The 22536-nt window shown below is 42.5% G+C and overlaps 1 protein-coding gene across 2 annotated transcripts in view; it reads left to right on the top strand.

The window, feature by feature from the left end:
* Positions 1-16910, top strand: part of NLRC5 (NLR family CARD domain containing 5) — a 72521-nt gene extending 55611 nt beyond the window's left edge. For both annotated transcript variants that reach the window (XM_087940456.1, XM_087940455.1), the window contains exons 34-42: positions 1223-1306; positions 3416-3499; positions 4913-4996; positions 6211-6294; positions 7046-7129; positions 8412-8495; positions 10837-10920; positions 11420-11503; positions 15568-16910. In XM_087940456.1, the coding sequence (XP_087796582.1) occupies positions 1223-1306; positions 3416-3499; positions 4913-4996; positions 6211-6294; positions 7046-7129; positions 8412-8495; positions 10837-10920; positions 11420-11503; positions 15568-15649 (754 nt within the window). In that variant the 3' untranslated portion in view covers positions 15650-16910. The remainder of the gene's footprint in view (positions 1-1222; positions 1307-3415; positions 3500-4912; positions 4997-6210; positions 6295-7045; positions 7130-8411; positions 8496-10836; positions 10921-11419; positions 11504-15567) is intronic.
* Positions 16911-22536: the final 5626 nt, after the last annotated feature.

The raw sequence follows: 22536 nt of genomic DNA, 5'->3' as shown, positions 1-22536 counted from the left end.
AAGGAACCTCAAAGGTCTTCTAGTCCAACCCCCTGCTCAAGGCAGGAGAACTTATAGCATCCCAGTCAAATAGTCGACCAGCCTAATTTTTGAAAACTTCCAATGATGGAGCATCCACAGCTTCCAGAAGCAAGCTACAGGTAGTCCTTGACCACACTTGAGCCCAATGTTTCTGTTGCTAAGTGAAACATTTGTTGAGTGAGTTTGCCCCATTTTGCCACAGTTGCCAAGTGAATCACTGCACTTGATAAATTGGACAAACTGTTCTTAAGTGAATCTGGCTTCCCCGTTGACTTTGCTTGTCAGAAAGTCAAAAGGGGCTTCACATGACCCGGGACACTGCAACTGTAAATAAATAGGAGTCAGTTGCCAAGTGTCTGAATTCCGATCACATAGTCATTGTCGCAAGTGTGAGAAATGGTCATTAGTCACTTTTTTCAGGCTGGGTCTTCTTTGGTTGCCCTGCACAGGAGAACGGAGCTGGAAAGCAGGTTAGTGGGATGGGGAGGGAATGGGGATTTTGCAGTATCCTCCCCCTGCCATGCCCACCAAGCCATGCCCACAAAACTGGTAGTAAAAAAAAATTGAATCCCACCACTGGTTCGTAACTAGAGGTTCTACTGTGGCAGGACCACTCTGCTTGTCTTCTGGTCTCTGCCAAGCAACACTCTTTGTCTGACGGGATCTGTCGAATGCCCGATCCGTTGGTTCAAGTTGGATGGGTAGAGACTCCTAGAAACAGGCAATCCCTCAGGAATTACAATAGTTGGAGCTCTTGGTGGGCACAACCCCACTACAAACCCAGCCAGTCTCCACCCAGTTTGTATGCAGGTAGCAGCACCTGGTGCTGCCACCTGCTGGGACCCCATCAAGGCTTCTTGTCCTATAATTTTGAAAGTCAGTAGACAAAAGGAAGGCTGCTCCCTGGTCTCTTTCCCCCTGTGAGGGAAAGAAAAGAAAACCAGCGGAGGATAACAACTCCACATTGTGTAGCTGTTCTTTGAAAGGATAATGACAGCCAAAGATGACAAGCCAAACAAAGAGTAACCAATGGAAATCATAAAAATGCCATATTGGGTATTCTGAAACATAGATATTCCACCTGGCTTTGGTGGATCCTGAGATTCTACCAAAAATAGTCAGTCCCAACCATGAACCAGCCACACGAGTGACACATGACTTCTTTCTTTGATCCTCTGTGTTTGTGCGTTTTCTTTTAAAGCTTAAGCTACAACAAGATTGATGATGCAGGCATGAAAGAAATAGCCAGGATCCTCCCAGGAATGAAGAATGTGAAGTTAATCAAGTAAGTTTCTTGCCCTTCTATTGGTCAAGTTGAGACCGTGATAGATTTCTGATTTGGGTTATACGTGGTAAAAGGGATTCTGACCCACCATCTAATTGCCTCTCCCATGCCGTGGGAGAAATACCAATGTTGATGGCATGGCTGAATCCAAGGAATCAAGAGTCATCCCCATAACTTAAGAGGTGCACTTAGTAATCAGATTAATATTAACTGACTTACAAGGTATAAGGCAGAATTTGGGGTGGCAGTGCCCTCCTCAGGTAGGCAATGGTAGCCAGCCTGTGGCAATAATTATACAGAACCTGCTAAGTTCTTGTTGATTAGTTGATGGTATGCCATCCCTGGAGGTTTTCAAGAAAAGATTGGACATCCATTTGTCCAGGATGGTATTAAGCAGTGGCCCCCAACCTTTTTTGTGCCACGGCCTGGTACCGGCATCACAAAATGATCCGCGGCCCGGTACCGGCATCAGCACGCATGACAAGGCAAGGCAAGGCAAGCCGGGCGACCGGCCAGCCAGCCGTCCCCTGCTTCTCTCCGCCACCTTCAACTCCTCCTTTGTACCTTTGTCGATGGGCTTCGCTTCGGGATGGCTTCGGGACGGTCACTCGGCTCACCTTGCCTTGGGTGCGGAAAGAATCCTCGCGCCTTAGTTTCGTTCGAAGCCCCCCCCCCTTCAATGAAACTAAGGCGCGAGGATTCCTTCAGGACCCAAACGCCGCTTTCCAACTGGCAAAACTCACCCGGAAGCACTTTCTTGTCAAACAAGATGGCGGCGCCCAGCAAACCAGCGGCCCGATAGGAAATGTTCCATGGACCGGTACCGGTCCATGGACCGGTGGTTGGGGACCCCTGATATAAAGGACCTGCCTTATGTAGAAAATTGGACTAGAAGACCTCCAAAGTCCCTTCCAGCTTCCATTCTAGGATTCTTCAAGTTACCTGTTCTGGCTGGCTATGATATTGTCTCTGGCCACTGCATAGTTACTGCTGAGGAATAGGAAAACTAAGAGTGAAAGTTTGCAATGCCTAAAAGTTGTCCAGAAGCCCAAGGATGGAGACATCAAGACTATGTTGCTGGTGACCTTAACTTTGTCCCATGCCCTGGACTGTCCATTTCATACTTACTTGCAGATTTTTTGTTAAGCATGCATCAGTGGCTCTCTTAAGTCGGGTCAATGTTTTCCAATTCAGTGGAAAGCTATGGGTCCTATTGAAATGCAGTGACTTAAGTAATTGAGCAAATCATCCATAATTCATTGTCAGGTCCCATGCTTTTATAACTTAAGAAAACGATGCATTGCCTGCAGCACTCAAGAATCGTTCATCAATTGCCATTTTTAATAGGACAGAAGAAAAAATAAATAAATAGATAATGATAAGCAGTCATGTTAACTATATTTGAATGTCTGCAGTTAGTTCCATTCCTACTTGGGACTCATCAGGTGTACATAACGATCGGATTTTCTGTGGGGTTGAAATCCTGTACTGGGAGTTGTAAGAAAGCTGGGCTATGTGGAGCCATGGTGGCACAGTGGTTAGAATGCAGTATTGCAGGCTAACTCTGCTCACTGCCAAGAGTTCAATCCTGACCAGCTCAAGGTCGACTCAGCCTTCCATCCTTCCGAAGTTGGGAAAATGAGGACCAGATTGTTGGTGGTGATAGGCTGACTCTGTAAACCACCTAGAGAGCAGTGTAAAACACTATGAAGTCGTATATAAGTCTAAGAGCTATTGCTATTGTTTACCATTCTAAAGAAAGACTCTCTCTATAGCCCTTCTTGAAACACAGCTGACCGCTAGGCCTGGAGAGCTTCTCAGGTTAATACACTATGTATCAGAGAGGTCCCGTACTGCTAGCTGGGGAATTGAGTTGAAGTCCACAGGTCTTAAAGTTCTCAAGGTTGGACACTCCTGCTGTATATAGTGACACCCCTTGCAGTGACCAAGGGCCCATGCGTTCAAACCCTGGCAGATGATCTGAGCCCCCATAGAAAAAACCATGCTGGTTGGAGATTTCTGGGAGTTGAAGTACACGTATCTTCAAGCCACCAAGGTTGAGAAACACTGTCCTGACTGATGTCTTTTCATCCTGCAAATTGTCCCTAGTTTTTCCTGCAACAGCATCACTTCAGTTGGAGGACAATGGATAGCAGAAGGTCTGGTTGAGAGTGAGAAGCTGGAAATACTCAAGTAAATCACCCTTGGTTAATCTGGATTCCTTCCCCACCCTGCTTGTCTCTTTAAAACATCCTTTTTTCCCACTGATACCTAACAAAGTGCAAACATTAAGGGATGGGATGCAAATATTTTACTACCAGTTCTGTGTGGGCATGGCTAGGTGGGTATGGCCATGTGACTGGGTAGGCATGGTTTATTTTTATTTTTTTTGCAGCACCCCCCCTCTGCACGCTCTTTTTTTTTTGCCTCCTGGGCCTCAGCAGTAAGACAGCGAAGGGAATCCTGGCACAGCTGATCCTAGGAACAGCTGATCGTTGGGAGGAAAAAAAATACTGGTTCAGCTGAACCAATAGCTGTTTTTTTTTACTAATGGTTCAGCCAAACAGTAACATTTTTTTACTATCGGTTCGCTTGAACCGGGCCAAACCGGTAGAATACCACCACTGCAAACATTTCTTGACAACACATTGTCTGCTATATTTCCATTAATTATCTTTTCTCGAGTCCATGAGTGAAATAGCCTCACACTGTCCTTTAGCTTGGTGCTTATGTAGTTCTTAAGCCCATCCTTTTTATTCTGACACCACCCAAGTCACATGATGTCAGAAGGAGCCTGCTAACACCTTTCCTTATAACTCACAAAAGCTGGTGCCTTTTAGTAAAAATGTGTTACAGGTAGCCCTCAACTTACAACCACGAGGAGCCCCAAATTTTTGCTGCTAAACGAGATTCTTGTTAAGTGAGTTTTGCCTCGTTTCACGATCTTTCTTGCCATCGTTGTTAAATGAATCGCTGCAGTGGTTCGATTAGTAACATGGTTGTTGAGTGAATCTGGCTTCCCCATTGACTTTGCTTGTCAGATGGTCATCAAAGGGGATCACGTGACCCCCCCGGGACGTGGCAACTATCATGAGTCAGTGACCGAGCATCCGAATTTTGATCACGTGACCATGGGGATGCTACAGAGGTTGTAAGTGTGGAAAAATGGCCATAAATCAATTTTTTTTTCTGTGCTGTTGTAAATTTGAACGGTCACTGAACAAACTGTTGCAAGTGGAGGACTTGTAGATGGAAAATGAGGTTTGTCCCCATTCTTCTGTCCTTCCATAAGACAGTTGGTCTGAGTGTCCATCGGGACAGTCTGTCCCTGGAGGTAGCTACTAGAATGATTTCATCCCACTTTCCCCTCTCCACAAATCCTGCTCTCTCCCTGCCCATCTTTTAATTCATATTGCTATTTATTTTAATTGTTTCATTGTTTTATTATTGTTATATGTTTAATGATGTTATGTTCTACTGTTGTAAGCCTCCCAGAGTAGCCCCTCCTCTTGTAACATGGCTTAATGTAGAGTTCCTTTGTTAGGTAAATGTTAATTCTTCTTTTAATCCATGATCATTCACCTCGACTCCCCTTCTCCTATCTAGATTATCTGGGAACAGAATTGAAAACAAGACCTTGGAAACACTGGCTCCAATTTTGCCTTTCAAGAAACATTTGAAAGTCCTCCAGTAAGTAGCCAGGTTAAGAATATTGCATCCGTAAATCTGTTTCACGGGCTCCACCTTAATATTATATTGGGGAAGGAAACCCTTTCAAACTGTGTAGCACTCAATGGGCAAAAGGTGTTCATGGCATCAAATAAGCCTTTTATGGCTCTCTTACTCTCTGACTTGGGCATAACAGTGAGAAAAGAGATATAATATTGCTTTATCGTTGTTTTGCCAGGAGTCAAGACAATGATCATTTGCCTAGGCAATTGGTTCCACAGACAATAAGCACATCTCTAAATAAAGGGATTTTAAGTGTTTATTATTAGCTCAGGCATATAAATGTTAAAGCATAACGAAAAAGCATATGTGTACCAAGCAAGCAAGATGACATCCAAATCTCTTACAAGCTGCCAGGAATCCTTAATAATGACAGATATCCCCAGGGGTTGGAGGAGGAGGAGGAGATAAATGAGAGTGGGGGAGGGAGAGGGGGAGGGAGAGGGAGATGAGGAGGGAGGGGAAGGGGGGAGAGGAAGAGGGAGGGGGAGGGGAAGAGGAGGAAGGGGGAGGGAGGGGGAGAAAGAGAGAGAGAGAGATGATTGATAGATGATAGATGGACAGACAGATAGAAAGAGAAACAGAGGTCATTTTAGAAGCCAGAACCATATATCTTCCTTTTCTGCACCGCAATGGCCATTCTGCTGTGCTCCAGAACCCACTCCAGATGCCCAGGGGGATATTGTAGCATCCAACTCAACAGTGCTAGCTTTCATGTTTATCAGGGAGTCTAGCTTATGTTCTTTTAATAAAAAATTAGAATAGCAAAATAATATAACAACCCCCCCCAAATTACAAGAAAAACTGCAGCCATAAAAAAAAAAACCCCTTAGAATCATACCAACATAAGGTGAGATGGGACACAGCTCATCCAAGCCCCTTAGGGATGTCCATAAAGTGTGGTCCCAAAAAGTGACGCTGGCAGCCACAAACCGTGTGATAAGAACTCTGCCCTTTTATACACACAGCTTTACTTCTTGATCACAACTCCTGTGGACAACCCCCGCATAGCTGCCCTCCCCTTGGGAGTCTCCCCGGAGACGTCTCCCCAGATGTCCTCATTCGGTATCGCTGCCCCTTCTCGGCGTGGCGCATTTGCAAAAAAAACCCAAAAAGTATGCAATGCCACACGTTTTTCTTTTTCCCCACATAAATTTCCTTTGGTGTCTCTGCAGCCTCTCTTCCTGTAAGTTGGATTCCGAAGGACTCAGCCATTTGGCAGGAATCGTGGCCAAATGTCCACAGATAGAAGAAATCAAGTAAGTGACACAGGAGGTCCAGCCACAAAGGTTCGCGAAGGCCAGGGGTTTTGAAAGCGTTTCAGAGCTGCCTTATGACCTAGATTTGAAGTTCTGACAATTCCCCAGTAATCCTGGGACTCAGTGGTGGGATTCAGTTTTTCTTTTTACTACCGATTCTGTGGGCGTGGCTTAGGCATGGCAGGGGAAAGATACTTCAAAATCCCCAATCCCTCCCCATCCCACTAACCTGCTTTCCAGCTCCATTCTCCTGTGCAGGGCAACCAATGGAGACCCAGACAATAGCTGGGACTCAGGAGGCAGAGAAGAGATGGGGCCAGTCAGAGGTGGTATTTGCTGGTTCTCCGAACTACTCAAAATTTCTGCTACTGGTTCTCCAGAACTGGTCAGAACTGGCTGAATCCCACCTCGGATGTGACTTCACTTCAGCCACTCAGCACATGGCTGTTTGCTGTTTGCAGAGTCCCCCTGTGAAGTGATCATGATTTACGATAATTTTGTCTAAAACCTGCATTTATTTCCAGTTTTTGCCAAAACTGACCCATAAGCAATTTACACAATGACTTGACTTAATAGCCACAAAAATGGTTGTAAAATCGGGTTAGTCATGTGACCAACCTGCTTTATGGCCATCACGAGTTACAGCAGTAATGCTCCATTACAGCCGTGACTTGAGGACTGACTCTTAAAAGGCTCTGCTTGTTGATTTTGCCTGGGATTGTTCTATGATTCTCTTGCTTCGTCTTCGCAGCTTGTCAGAAAACAACATTGGAGATAAAGGTGTGATGTCCTTTATGACACCCTGGCCACAATCTTCACAACTCAGGAAGATTGAGTAAGTTTTCAGTTTCAGGCAAGAGAAGAGTTAGTGGCAGGATACATTCTTCATTTTAAGTCATAATGAGTTAAATGGTTTAATAGTTTAATTGGTTCGAATTCAGTGTAACAATGGGGACAAGTTAATTGTAACTTTCAAGTGAAGCGTTTTGGTTTATTGGACTGTGTGAACCCAGCTCATTATAGCTTGTTCAACAAACCATGACTATGCATGGTTAAACAAACCATGGCCAAGCACCCAAGCATTAACCTTGCCCATATTACAAGGAGCATAAATCAAGGTGGCTTAAAACTATGGTAGGGTGGTAGCAGATTATCACAGCTTCAGCCTCAGGATGTATAATTTTAATAGGCTGTTTCACTTTCCAAGTTGCAGGATTGGGAAAGATCCACGTTAATCTGTAGTGATCTGGACCTACTCTAGTTCTTGTCTCCACCAGTTTAGGAAGGATTCAGACTAACTGGGTGAGATATAGAGAAGGATAGGGGGGATAAAAGTAGAGTGGAAACCATGTCCTAAAATGTTTCACCTGAAGATAGATAGAAAGACATTCTTTGGCTCAGTTTGTTGTATGGATAGGTGTATATGTGTGTGTGTGTTGAGTCAGTCTTGATTTCTGACTAGATGAATCCCTGAGCAGTTTTCGTGGCAAGATTTTTTTCAGAAATAGTTTGTCATTGCCTCCTTCCTAGGGCTGAGAGAAAGTGGCTGGCCTGAGGTCACCCAGCTGGCTTTGTGCCTAAAATACGACTAAAACTCATAGACTCCCAGTTTTCATTCTGTTTTACATTGAACCACTTTACCAAACTGGTTCTCTTTGTCAGTGAGCTGTCCTAAAGGTGCTTTTGGAAAAGGCAAGTGGACTTTCTTAGTTTTTTTCCTAGAAAGCCAAGTTCTTCAAAACTGAAGAAGCTTCTTGGATGAGAAGCGAAACATTTTCAAGAATAAAAAAAAAACAAAGAAAGTCAATTTGCTTTTTCAAAAAGCACATTTGGAACAACTATAACCTGGAGGGTTGAGAATCTCCATAGATAGTGAACTGTGTTAATTACAGACATTATTGCTACACTCAAACAGTGTGTTAAGCTTTGGTTAAAACTAGTTTTTTTCCTTCTGTGTGTTTTAATATGGTGGTTAGGAATATAGCTCACGGTTCAATATATCAGGTCAGTCCAGGAAAATAATCAGTTCACTAAGCAAATGAATTATGCACTGTGCAAACATAGCCACAAAATACAGATACAGATACTGATCCTTTTCTCCCTTTTTAAAATTTTAGACTAAAGGCCTGTGACATCAGCGATTGTGCTTCCAAAACTCTAATTGTCGGACTCAGCTGCTGTCCTTTCCTTGAAGAGATTTTGTGAGATTGCGTTGTTGTTGTTGTTGTTGTTGTTGTTGTTATTATACACAAAAATGACAGTACACACAGAAAACGAGATAACCATGCTGGGTTTCGTATCACAAATCACTAGTTGAACACTTCCCAAGTGTTTACAACTGCGTGATATATTGACGGATTATGCGAGCAGATCCCAGTAAGGTGGACTTCTGCAGCTGACCAATAGTGATCTTGTCAGCGCCAATTGTTATTATTATTATCAAAATGTATATGCTGCCAAACTCTTAGTGACTCTTGGGTGGTTTAACAAATTATTTCAAACATGAAAAATTAGATATCAAAAATAACAAGAAACAAAAAAAGGATAGAGAAGGCAAAGTAAGGTGGGTAGAAACCCCCCAAAATCCATCTGGGTGAAGAGTCAGGTTTTCAGGTCCTTTCAAAACACCAGCAGGATAGGGGATTGTTCAGGTCTTGTGGGGCAGATATCTTCCAGAGGACAAGCCCTGCTACAGAGTAGATGCACTCCCAGGATCCCAATAAGTGACATTGTTTAATTCAGGGGTCACCAAACTTGGCAACTTTAAGACTTGCGGACTTCAACTCCACAAGTCAGCTGAGGAATTCTGGGAGTTGAAGTCCACAAGTCTTAAAGTTGCCAAGTTTGGGGACCTCTGGTTTAATGATGGACTCTGGACAGCGCCAGTCCTGAAGGATTGAATCAGCTTGTTAGTCGTCAATCAGGATAAGGTACTTAGCCCAGTGTGCTACTGGTCAAAATAGCGCCCATACCAGAAAGGTAGGTTAATATCTCTTTATTTATGCATAAGTAAAGTATTAGGTGTCCCACAGGTACAAAGTGAGAAGTCCTTAGAAAATGGAGAAATCAATTTATATACCGAATAACAGAGCTGGAAGAGACCTTGGAGATCCCCCCTCTTAAGCAGTAGATACCATTTCAGACAAATGGTTGTCCAATCTCTTTTTAAAAGCCTCCAGTGATGGAGCACCCACAACTGATTAATTGGTTAATTACTTAAATTAAATTAAAATTAATTGAAGGAAATTACTCTTTAGCTCTAGACTGGTTTTTTCCTTGATTAATTTCCATCCATTGTTTCTTGTCTTGTCATTTGGTGCTTTGGAAAATAGGTTGACTCTCCCTCTTCTTTGTGGCAGCCCCACAAATATTGAAACACCCCTGATCTTTCTTTTCACTAAGTTAGATATACCCAATTCCAGCAACCGTTCTTCATACGTTCACTGTACATTTTACGCTTTAGCCTCCAGGCCCCTAATCCTCTTGGTTGCTCTTCTCTGCACTCTTTCCAGACTCTCAATGTCTTTTTTTTACATTGTGGTAGCCAAAACTAGATGCAGTATTCCAGGCGTGGTCTTACCAAGGCTTTATAAAGTGGCACTAATACCTCACGTGATCTTGATTCTGTCTTTCTATTAACGCGGTTAATGTTAACACAGTTCAGATATATTGGGTTTGGAATGTGTTCTTCATTGCTAGCCTAATTTGAGTCACCAAGCATCTAGTGAGTGTGCCCATCAACTATATAAAACCGTTCGTATCATCCCATCATATTCTTAGCATGATCTTGTATTGAATATTCAAGGGGTACGTTTCCCACAGTTTTCAAGTTATTATAATTCAACTTTCTGAGCAATTTCTATCTCTGGCCACTTTCAATTGGTTCTGGTCAGAATTTCACATTCTTGCTTGTTACTTCAAAGAAACCAGAAACAGTCATCAAAGGCGCTCCTCATTCCCGAATGCAGTTATTCAAAGAGGCCCCTGCTCTTGTTCCCACCAAGCTGGACAAATGCTGTAGGAGGCAATGGAAAGTGGTCGGATTCAATTTTTTTTTATTATCGGTTCTGTGGGCATAGCTTGGTGGGCATGGCAGGAGAAGGTTATCGCAAAATTCCCATTCTCTCCCCACCCCACTAACCTGCTTTCCAGTTCCATTCTTCTGTTCAGGGCAACCAAAGAAGACCCAGCCGATCAGCTGGGACTCAATGGGAGGCAGAGAAGAGATGGGGTTGCCGGGGCCAGTCAGAGGTGGGATTTGCTGGTACTCTGAACTACTCAAAATTTTTGCTACCGGTTCTCCGGAACTGGTCAGAACCAGCTGAGTTCCACCTATGCATGGAGGGCTTTATAGGTAGTAACCAGCACCTTGAATCATGCCCAGAAGAAGCAAACAGACCCACCAGTGCAGACGACGAAGCAGAGATGCTCCTGGTTGCTATTATTGGTATTACCGCAGAGGGATGCTTAGAACTTCTTACCCTGTTGCCCTCTTGAATAAGAATCTTTCTCATGTCTGAACTTGTGTTTTTTGTTTTATAGCTTGTCTTGGAATAGGCTTGGTGATGAAACTGCCAAAGAGCTCGCCATGGTTCTCCCTGGGATGACAAGGATGAAGTTTCTGGAGTAAGTACCTTAAGACCTTGAGGCTGTTTTGATTTTATTAGGAAGGGGAATTCGATACTATCACTAATTTCTCTTCTGGTGATCCCCAGATGAGAATGTGATCAGGAAAATATTAGAGTGCAGAAATGAATAGATTAACCCTTGCAATTCAGGAGAAGGAGCAAACTGAACGTTATATGACATGGGATTTATTTTATCAATGGTTAAATAACAAAAATGGAAGTTAGAAACAGGGAAACGAAAGATAAGTGAAATAAAGAAGATATGTTAGGAGAGAGAAGCAAATATTATGATTAGTATGTTGAATATTGTTATTTTAACATTGTAGAATTAATACTGATGTATGACTGTAAATGACTGTAAATTTTGATTACTATTTTACAAAGATATTTGTACCTGGATGACACACTGTTCAATTGAAGATGGAATTATTATATTTAAAAAAAATCCATTTAAAAAAGAGTAATTTCCGTTATGTTCTTTTCTCTTTTCTCTCTAGTCTAGACAACAACTGTATCACAACTTATGGTGCTTCCATGTTAGCAAGGCAGCTTCCTCGATGTCCTAGAATCCAGACTATACGGTGAGCTTTCTAGGAGTAGTAAGAGCCCCTCTTAGTCCTCTAAACAAAATTGGATTCATAGGCTGAGTTATCAACCTTCGAAGACCTTCTTACTCCTTCTGTTGCATGGTGCTGCAACCCAGTTGAAGTCTGGCCAAGAATAAGAAGCGGATCCCAATTTTGTTAGTTGAAATTCCGTAAAGTTCTTTTGGAGGCCCACCAGGTGTGTGGACTTCCAGCCCCACCAAAATACTCCAGTCAGGACAGCCATTGCTGAGCATCCTGAATGTTCTCAGCCCAAACATCTGGAGGACTGAGGTTGAACAAGGGTGGTTTGAATGGTGATGTTTAGGGAGGGTGCATCCAAGGGTGTCAGCAAGATGGGGTCCAAAAAGTAATGACGGTGACCAGAATAGTACAGAGCTCTGTCTGGTTCTTATATGCATCCCGCATGAAAAGAGGAGGATCTTTGATCACATTGCATGCCCGCCATCTTGATTTTTTTGGCCACCTTTGTGGCCACCTTGGTAGCATTTAATAAGTCAAAAAAAGCTGCTGGTTGCCCATATTTAATTGGAACTGAGAATAGCAGGTGCCACAGGAATCATAAATGCCAAGCCATTGTTTGTTTTATCCACGATTTATTGAATAAGCTATTGATTTGCACCAAGACAAATTCCTTGTGTGTCCAATCACACTTGGCCAATAAAGAATTCTATTCCTATTCCTATTCCTATTCCTATTCTATTCTATTCTATTCTATTCTATTCTATTCTATTCTATTCTATTCTATTCTGTATTCTATTCTATTCTATTCTATTCTATTCTATTCTATTCTATTCTATTCTATTCTATTCTATTCTGTTCTGTTCTATCCTATCCTATCCTGTCCTATCCTATCCCATTCCATTCCATTCCATTCCATTCCATTCCATTCCATTGGGTTCGTCTACCATTATAATAAGCCACATTTAGTAGATTCTTACAATGATCATTCCAAAACGTGCAATGTTAAACCAAGACTAAATGCTGACAACAGAATCGGAAAGGACGTGGGGTTATTGTACTGTGACCAATATGGTTCTCAGATTTGGTAAAATACAGGTACAGTAGTCCCTGACTCACAACCATTCATTTAGTGACCATTTGAAGTTACAATGGCAGCAAAAAATGTGAGTTATGACCATTTTTCACATTTACAACTTTTGCAGCATGCCCATAATCACATCATCAAAATTCAGACGCTTGGCAACTGGCTCATTTTTATAACGGTTGCAGCGCCCCAGGGCCACACAGTCCTCTTTTATGACCTTCTGACAAGCAGAGGTAGCATTCAGCAGGTTCTGACTGGTTCTGGAGAACCGGTAGTGGAAATTTTGCGTAGTTCAGAGAACCGTAGTACCATCACTAACTGGGCCCACAAACCCCATCTCTTCTCTGTTTCCCATTGAGTCCCAGCTGATTGTCTGGGTCTCCATTGGTTGCCCTGCACAGGAGAATGGAGCTGAAAAGCAGGTTAGTGGGGTGTGGAGGGAATGGGGATTTTGCAATATCCTTCCCCTGCCACGCCCACCAAACCACACCAAGCCCAGCAAGCCACACTCACAGAACCAGTAGTAAAAAAAATTGAATCCCACCACTGCTGACAAGCAAAGTCAATTGGGAAACCAGATTCACTTAACAATAGTGCTACTTAACTTAACAATTGCAGTGATTCACTTAACAACTGTGGCAAGAAAGGTCATAAAATGGGACAAAATTCACTTAATAAATGTCTTGCTTAGCAAGAGAAATTTGGGGGTCAGTTGTGGTTGTATGTTGAGAATAATAAGCCATGTTTAGAAGATTCACTCAACTCCCTAAGTTAAACAAGTTGCATTACGACCTAGAGTGATGGAGAAGCTGCAAAATAGGTCAATAACTTTTTTATCTTCTTTGTTTCTTTTAAGATTTTAAGGGGACAGTAGAAGCTTGCAGATCAGGGGTGGCTTCTAACTTCTACTTCAAAACAGCAATATGTTCTGATATAAGTAAATAAGGGGCATTTAATTTTTTTTTGTATATTTTTTATTAAAACCTTTAAACAAGAAAAGGATAATTAGCACACATTAAAATTGGGGAAGATAAGGAAGAAAACAAAAGAAAGAAAAAGCAGCATTTGCAAGAGAGAAAAAAAAGTTGAACATATAGAATCTAGAATAGAAAAGAAAGAAAAAAGATAGAAAGAGGCTTCCAATATTCTTCATAGCAGTTAGAAGTGCAAAAATATTTTGCCCCTTCTGAAGCTGCATCAGGTAACTCTTCTTTCTATAACCCTGTCTAATCATTAAAACCATAAATCACATTCATTCGTTCACATTTATGCAAAAATTCCACACGAGGTTTCCAGGCACCCGTAATCAAAAAAGTAAATTTATCCATCTCAGCAAGTTCTGTCAATTTCACCAATCTTTCCTCCATGTTGAGTCATGCCAGATCTTTCCATCTTTGTACATGCAATAATCTTGTCAGAGTAATAATACATTGAAATAATCTTCCGTGGCTTTTTCCTAACTCATGAACTGTCCTGTTTATTCCTCTTCCATCTGCCTTTTGCTTTTTGAAAGACGCTTCATTTATACCAAGGAAAAGTGAAGGCTTTGTTTGGAAATGTAGCTCAGGGGGGGAAAAAAACAGGTCAAGGCGATAGGAGGCATCGTGGATGAATAAAGGCAGCAGGGAGGGAAACTACTTTAAGAATAGCTGGGTTTTTTTTTTTTCCCCTTCTGTTCAATTCTTGGAGACTCCTTGGACAAATCCCTGCAGTTTTCTTGGCAAGGTTTTCAGAAGTGAGTTGCCATTGCTTCCTCTCTAGGGCTGGGAGAAAGTGACTGGCCCAAGATCACCCACCTGGCTTCACGCCCAAGGCTGAACTAGAACTCATGGTCTCTCCGTTTCCAGATTGGTGCCTTCGCTATGCCAATTCTTTCTTTTTTAAAAAAAAATTACTTCCAAAGTTAAAATACAAAATTCAAAAAGGAAAAGAAATAAATAAAAAGACCAAACCAGCATAAAACCAGAAAAATGTGCATGAAACCAAAGTAACAAAAATACACATAGCTTGTTCCCCCTTGGTTGAACAGTGATACATATATTTCAACAGTAATAGCCCTCCCTCCGGTTTTCAAAACAGATCCACAATTTATAACTCTTCTTAACTGGTGTTTGAATGGCCCTAAATAGGTCTTTGCCTCCTTCAGCTGCCTTTTTGCAATCGAAAAAGAATTCCAAATATGCACCCAAGTCAGAGCTAGGACAGTTATTTCTTGCATTTTGTGGGCATGATATATATGTGACATGATAGCAGCGCAATAGTGGTGAACATGAGAGCAGCCTTCCAGTATTTGAGGGGCAAAGAAGAGGGGGTCAACTTATTTTCCAGAGCGCTACAAGGCAGGACAAGAAACAATGAATGGAGACTAATAAATCCTTAGTAACACCAACCTAAAATATTGCATCCAATTTTGGTCGCCACACAAGATATTGAGATTTGGGGGGAAATGCAGACAAGAGCAACTAAGAGGATTAAAGGCCCGGAGACTAAAATATACGAAGAACAGCTGCAGGAACTGGATATGACCAATCTAGAGGAAAGGACTAGGGAGGGACATGATAGCCGTGTTCCAGTATTTGAGGGGCTGTCACAAAGAAGAAGAGGGTCAAGCTATTTTCCAAAGCACTAGAATGCAAGACAAGAAACAATGGATGGAAACTAACCAAGGAGAGATCCAACCTAGAATGAAGGAGAAACTTCCCAACAGGGAGAACAATTAACCAGTGGAACAGAAGTTGCCTTCAGAAGTTTTGCATGCTCCATCACTGGAGGTTTTTTAAAAGACTGGACAGACTCTTGTCTGAAATGATATAGGGTCTCCTGCTTGACCCAGAGAACTGGACTACAAGACCTCCAAGGTCCCTTCTTCCAGGTTTATTCTGATGGATTGGATAAAAACCGCTTTAAAGCAGGGTCTTTGCTTTGCTGCAAATGGTAAGCTGGCAGCAGTGCCATTCTTCGGGTGCCTAAAACTTCTCCTTTGTCTTTCCAGGCTATGGCACAATTCTATCTCGGAGGACGCCAAGAAGCAGCTGGCCGATCAAGAGCCACGATTACATTTTGCCTTCCTTTGAGAGGGGAGAAACGGAACTCAAGCTGGCAGCTTTGAGGGAGATTTGCTGCTGTCCGGAGTCTTTTAGACACGAGAGTAAGGAGGAGACTTTCATTAAAGAAAGCCTTTCTCCAGCCTATGGATGAGACTATCAAATCACCCTACTGGTGTTAAAATAGCCTTTGCTGCTCTGTTTCAATACCCTCCTCAAGATAACGGCCAACCCAAGAAGGCCATGTTGCTGTTTTCTTTGGAGACACACCAAGGAACTACAGGGCTTTGGAATGGGGAATTTGGGCACTCCTCTGCCTTGGGGAAAGACCTGAAGTCTGCAAAATTGGATTTTGGCTTCTTGAAATATCAACGTTGCTCACACAGGGTGCCAGAGGAGGTTACATTAATTTTGCACTAATGCACTTGGAATCCTTTGCAGAAAACGCGCATGGAAAGAAGTATTGGATTCTGCAGTGTGGATGAACACTGTTTTTTTTTTAAAAGTTATATTTATTTATTCTATTATATCACAAGCTACTTTAATTTGGTTGATGCTGAGGTTGGTTGAATCAGGAGATGTTATGAATGAATTCAATCTTCAAGGGGCTTTCCATAGCGCTAGATGGCGCTATGCCCTTATGGGATTGTGATAGAGAAGCTTGGTTGTTTTCTATGGGATGGCGAAGAAGGAATTTTAAGAATTTGGATACACAGACACCTTTATCTGTAAGTCCAAGATTTTGTTCAAGGAGGCAGACAGAGGGTAAGCAGGTGGCAGAACTGAGAGGTAGAAGTTAAGTGGTCCTTGAGCTCCTGAACCTCTAAATTATCTCGAGATTACCCAAAGAAAAGACGGGGACCAGATGGATTTAGCAAGTGTAGAAAGTGAGAACGTTGACCTTGATGGAGGTATGCAGGAACTGTTTCCTAGGTAAAAGAGAAGGAGGAATTTTTTTTAAAGTCAAGAATGTCCTGATAACATTCAGAAGTGCACAGATGACGATTACCTAGTTGGTTCACGAAATGTCTGCAAGTGAAACACCAAGCTCAGAGAACATCATGGACCCTGTAGTCCTTCTCCTCCTCTTCGTCTCTGCAAATTCCACTCCCTTTTAGTACTGATGGTGTTACCTAGTTGGGTCACGAAATGTCTGCAAATCACCAGCTCAGAGAGAGCATCAAGGACTCCACACTTCATCCCAGAGCTGCAGAGATTTTCTTCTGTTTAAACCACATGCGGGTATCAGATGTTTCAGAAAGCAATGAAATAAATTTCCAACAAGGAACAACTGCTATTTCTACAATATTGATAATCCGGGAGCAAACCCCACACTCACTTGCACTGAAAATGTTACCTAGCTCAGAGCGTACCGACGACCCTATAGTTCAGCTGCAGAGATTCTCATCTATTAGATGCAATTCAGACAGACACCTTTATATCACTTAATAATAATAATAATAATAATAATAATAATAATAATAATAATAATAAATAATAATAATAATAATAAATAATAATAATAATAATAATAATAATAATAATAATAATAATAATAATAATAATAATCAAGGAAAGGCTTCAGAACTGTCCCCCCTCCAAATTTGCCAGCCTTTAAGAGTTGTGAACTCCCAGAATTCCCCAGCCACAATGCTGGCTGCGGAATTCTGGGAGTTGGAAGTCCACACTTCTTTAAAGTGGAAGAGTTTGGGAGGGGGAAAAAAACCATGGCTTTAGATAAATATATTTGTAACTTTCAGAGTGAGATAAGTTAACATACAGTATGAATAAAATAAATATATAATTTTGAGGGGGGGAAAACGAGGAGAGAGTGGCACAGTATCATCAGACTGTTTGATTCTGTTACTATAAAAGGTAAGTTTCTCTTGTTCAGTCATGCCTGATTTTAGAGGGTGGTGCTCATCTATTTCTTAGCTGAGGGGGGCAGCATTATCCAAAAACACTTCTGTGGTCATGTTGCCAGCATGACTATATGCCGAGGCACACCGGATACTGTTACCTTCTCACAGAAATAGTACCTATTTATCTACTCACTTTTGCATGCTTTTAAACTGCTAGGTGGGTAGGCGCTGAGGGGAGGATGGAAGCTCACTCTTGCACGGCACTCAGTCTCAAACCTGTGTCTTTATCCACCGAGCGATCCTGCCCCCACCCCTCTGTTACCACAGCCAGTCTCAATAAAAGCAGTTTCCGTCTTCCTGTAACTCCTGTTCTGAGCCACCTAGTCAAATACTGGAATAAACAGTAACTGAGCACACAGAGGAGCTTTCAAGACCAATCATACGAGAACAATTGAACAGAGAAAACTGTTTTCATGAATATCTTGGCAAATCATGTCTAGACTTAGGTGTGATTCACACCTTGCACAAATCATGATATTGATGGTGCTTGGCTTACTATGTTGTGAAAGTCAACTGTGTTTGTTCAAAAGTTAATTAGAAATTCATTTTTTAGAAAATGTATTAGAAGATTAATCCAAGTCTTAATATTGCATGTGAATCCTAACTTTTGACTATGACATGGGTGTGTGTGTCCCATCTAAGTCCATTAAATTAGGGGTGAAGAGCAGAAATGGTATTCAACTGGTTCTGACCAGTTCTGGAGAACTGGGAGCGGAAATTTTGAGTAGTTCGGAGAACCGGCAAATCCCACCTCTGACTGGCCCCGCCAACCCCATCTCTTCTCTGCCTCCCATTGAGTCCCAGCTGATCGGCTAGGTCTTCTTAGGTTGCCCTGCACAGGAGAATGGAGCTGGAAAGCAGGATAGTGGGGTGGGGAGGGAAGGGAAGGGGGATTTTGCAGTAACCTTCCCCTGCCACGCCTGCCAAGCCACACCCACCAAACCATGTCCACAGAACCGGTAGTAAAAAAATTTGAATCCCACCACTGGTGAAGAGCATCCTCCAGTTTCTAGCTGGTCATATTGCATTAAACAGTATTGGGAATGCCAAAGATTTGGCAAAACGGGGCAGAATCTGGGCTTTGAAATATTCTGAATGTTGTTTGTGGGGATGCTGCAGCAGTTGTAAGTTAGAAAAGCAGTCATAAGTCACGTTTTTCAGTACTGTTGTAACTTTGAACGGTCACTAAATGATCTATAAAGCACATAATAAAATGTTGCATTCTGCCTCTCTCTAACTTGAGAGACTCAAAGGTATTATATCCTTCAGAGAAACACAATCAAAAGAAATACCTCTTTGATGAGTGATAGAAATGGAATTTTTAGCCTGCAAACATCAATATTATTGCTATAAGCAAAGCACACAAAAATAACACACTAGCTACCATTAGCTTCCCCCCCACCCCTCAAAATGGGATATAGATTTAAAAAATATAGCACCCTCAATATAGAACAAAGGAACTTTGGAGGTAATATTTTTATATGCTAACGAGAAACCTAATGAGCCACAATTTATTCAGTTTGGAGGGTGTTCACACAGCACACTTGAGCAAGCTGAGAAACGAAGGAGAAGTCTAAACAAAGGATAGAAAGCAACTTTGTGGTCTCATAAATGGCACGTTAGTTCATGGGGCAAGAAATTTGGGAAGAACAGTTTCAACTCTTTCAAAAAGATTCCAAGCACAGGTGGGATCCTACCGGTGTAACACACGCACTTGGCACAGGCTCCTCGGGAACCTCCTCATCGCTGCTGCCAGCCCCCACAATCTCTGAAGGCAGCGGTCCACTCCCTGATGGTCCTGGCCCCTCATCTGAGTCCTCGCTCTCCTCAGCCGTCTGCAACTGCTGCCGGCTAACCACAACACAACCGTGGCAAAAATGGTAGTAAAATCAGGCACGATTCACATAAACACCTTGCTTACCAATGGAAATTCTGGTCGTAAATGGAAGACCACTTATATTCCTCTTATCATTTCCAAGGGTCTGTTTTAATCCCACTCCAATATCAAGCTGACAAGAGAAATGAAGAGAGTGGCACTTTTTCTTGTGTGCTTGTGCTGTGAGGGATATGTGTGTGTGTGTGTGTGTGTGTGTGTGTGTGATTAATATCTGACACTTCCCCGTGTGACAGTAATCATCAATTTTCCGGGTCACTATTCCCACACGGTGTAGCAGCCAACAAGTTTCCTGTCTACTTAACTTGGCCATCTGGGCATGATAACATATGTTTGGTACGCTAAGCTTCAACAAACAAACCAGGGTGTGAATCCAGGTTGTCTGAACCAATGTGTCATTCATGGAATCTTTTTTGTCTCGAAAATGCATTTACTTCTCAAATACAAAAAAAACCAAAAAATCTTACCGTGCTACCGTTGAATTATACCTCTTTCCTTTGGCTTGATATTGCTTCTGCAAATTTTGGTCAGTGTAATTCTTTTACAATGGTGGTCTAATACGGTAATAAACATGATCTCTCCACCCGACTCAAAAACGAATGGGTGAGCCCAGATAGAAGGTCCAGTGAGATGTAAATTCTTCATAACTTCTGGAGGTAAGCTGTTCCACGGATATTTTTCCTGGCAATGAGAACAATTAAAATAGTGGAATGGCTTACCTTCAGAAGTTGTGGGTGCTCCATCACTAGAGCTTTTCAAGAAGGGATTGAACAGGTTTCCTGCTTGAGCAGGGGTTGGACTAGAAGACCACAAGGGTCCCTTCCAACTATTATTCTAGCCTTCATCTCAGGCTGAGCTGTTGGTGAGTTCATCATCCATATAATTGTCTTGGCTAAATCATACAACTGATTTGGATGGACAATGCGCCATCAACTTGATGTTGACTTAGCAACCACATAGATACTTTTCTTGACAATCTGTCCCTAACCTGATCTTTCCAATTTTCCAACAATGTCCCCATCACTACTTCAAAAGAGTCCCTCCACCTTGCTATGGATTGTCCTCCCCTTCTTTCCTTCCACCTTTTCCAGCATTAGACTGTTATCTTTGCATCAGGTCTCCAGATTTGAACCTGGTCATTAGATTCTCAAGATGTGGATCTCCTCAAGTGGATCTCCTAGTTGAGGACATCCAGGGGTGGGATTCAGCCAGTTTGCACCAGTTCAGGAGAACTGGTTGTTAACTTTCGGAGCAGTTTGGTGAACTGGTTGTTGGAAGAAATCCTTGGGGCAGAGAACCGGTTGTTAAATTATTTGAATCCCACCACTGAGGACTTCTCTGTTGATCCAGAGTGGTGAGTGCTCTGTGTTAGAGGTTTTCCAAAATAGACTGGATTGGTTCTGCTGTTCTTGCTGTCAGGAAATTTCTCCTTAATTCTAGGTTGGATCTAGAATTAATAATCTTCCACCTTGAAATCACTCCAGGCTGCTGTGTGGGCCCCTGGCCTCCTTCCATACCCACGTTTAATTCTGCATTTAACAAAAAGTAGATGTAACACTCCGTGTGAACCAGGAAGTAGCCAGGCTCTGCTAAGGGTGCATAACTGGTTTTGTGGCAAACGAATGACCCTCCTGCTATTGTTGTCCAGAAAGGAGTTTGTGTGGCTTTTTATGGATTTAATTACTTGGCGGAGGTGTGTGTGGCGTATTTTACTCTTACCATGGTCTATCTTTGGTGCTTCCAGCATTCTATTACTGGTACTCCTCGAGTTATGACCACAATTCAGCCCAAAATTTGTTTTGCTAAGTGAAACCTTCGTTAAGCGAGTTTGCCCCATTTTACGACTTTTCTTGCCACAGTTGTTAAGTGAATCGCCGAAGTTGTTAACTTAGTAACATAGTTATGAAGTGAATTTGGATTCCTGTTTGTCAGAATTTCTCAAAAAAAGGGATCAGTTGACCCTGGGACACTGCAACCATCATCAATATGAACCACTTGCCAAGCGTCTTAATTTTGATCCCGTGACCCAGGGGAGGCTGCAACGGTTGTAAGTGTGAAACATGGTCGTAAGTCGCTTTTTTCAGTGCCGTTGCAACTTTGAATGGTGACTAAATGAACAGCTGGAAATCGAGGCCTTCCTGTAATTCTGCTTCCTTCTTGTCCTGCCGTCTGATGCTTTGGAGAATAGGTCGATTCCTCTTCTCTGTGTCAGCCCCTCAAGAACTGGAAGATTGCTACCACATCACCCCTCAAATTTCTCATCCTTAGACGAGACCTGCCCAGTTCCTGCAACTGCTCATCATATGATTCGACCTCCAGATCTTCTATCCTCTTCGTTGCCCTTCTCTGTGCTCTTTCTAGGGCAGTGATGGCTAACTTTTCCATCCTTGCAGGCCAAAAGTGTGCATGCCAATACCCATAAGGCAATGTACACAGCCCCCCCCACCCCAGGGGTGGGATTCTACCGGTTCGCACCTATTCACTAGAACCTATTCACTAGAACCGGTTGTTAACATTCTAAGCAGTTTGGAGAACCGGTTGTTAGAAGAAATTACTGGCCTAATCCTGTAAGGAAGGCAGGAAGGAAACATTCTGGTGTTGCTTACAGAAACTGCCTCTCTGTTAACCCTTATTCCATTCTTGGCAGGACTAGACTTCCTGCCTTTGGAACTTCTCTGGAGTTTTTTCCCCCTCCTTTGCTGGTACTTTGCTTGCATGGAGTGACCATTCAAAGTTACAATGGCACTGAAAAAAGTGACTTATGACCATTTTTCAGTGTTACGACTGTTGCAGCATCCTCACAGTCACGAGAGGCCAGGCAAGGAGATGCGTGCCTCGATGTGAGTGATATTGAGTTGGCCGGATCCAGCCAACAACATGACCACCAAGCCATGTCCATCCAGTCACATGACCACCAAACCATGCCCAGCAAGCCACGCCCACAGAACCGGTTGTTAAAAATTTTGAATCCCCCCCCTGCCCCCTCATGTTATGATATGTACAGAATAACTCTTGAGTAACAAGGATATGCACATGGAAACGTTTATGAGAGTAGTTATGAATAATTATTCAGCCACACACAGATACACTAAATTGAGTTA

This window comes from Pseudonaja textilis, chromosome 11 (genome assembly GCF_049901715.1).
Source record: "Pseudonaja textilis isolate UNSWEBS1 chromosome 11, rPseTex1.2, whole genome shotgun sequence".
Classification (NCBI taxonomy): domain Eukaryota; kingdom Metazoa; phylum Chordata; class Lepidosauria; order Squamata; family Elapidae; genus Pseudonaja; species Pseudonaja textilis.
This window is presented reverse-complemented; position numbering and strand designations above follow the sequence as displayed.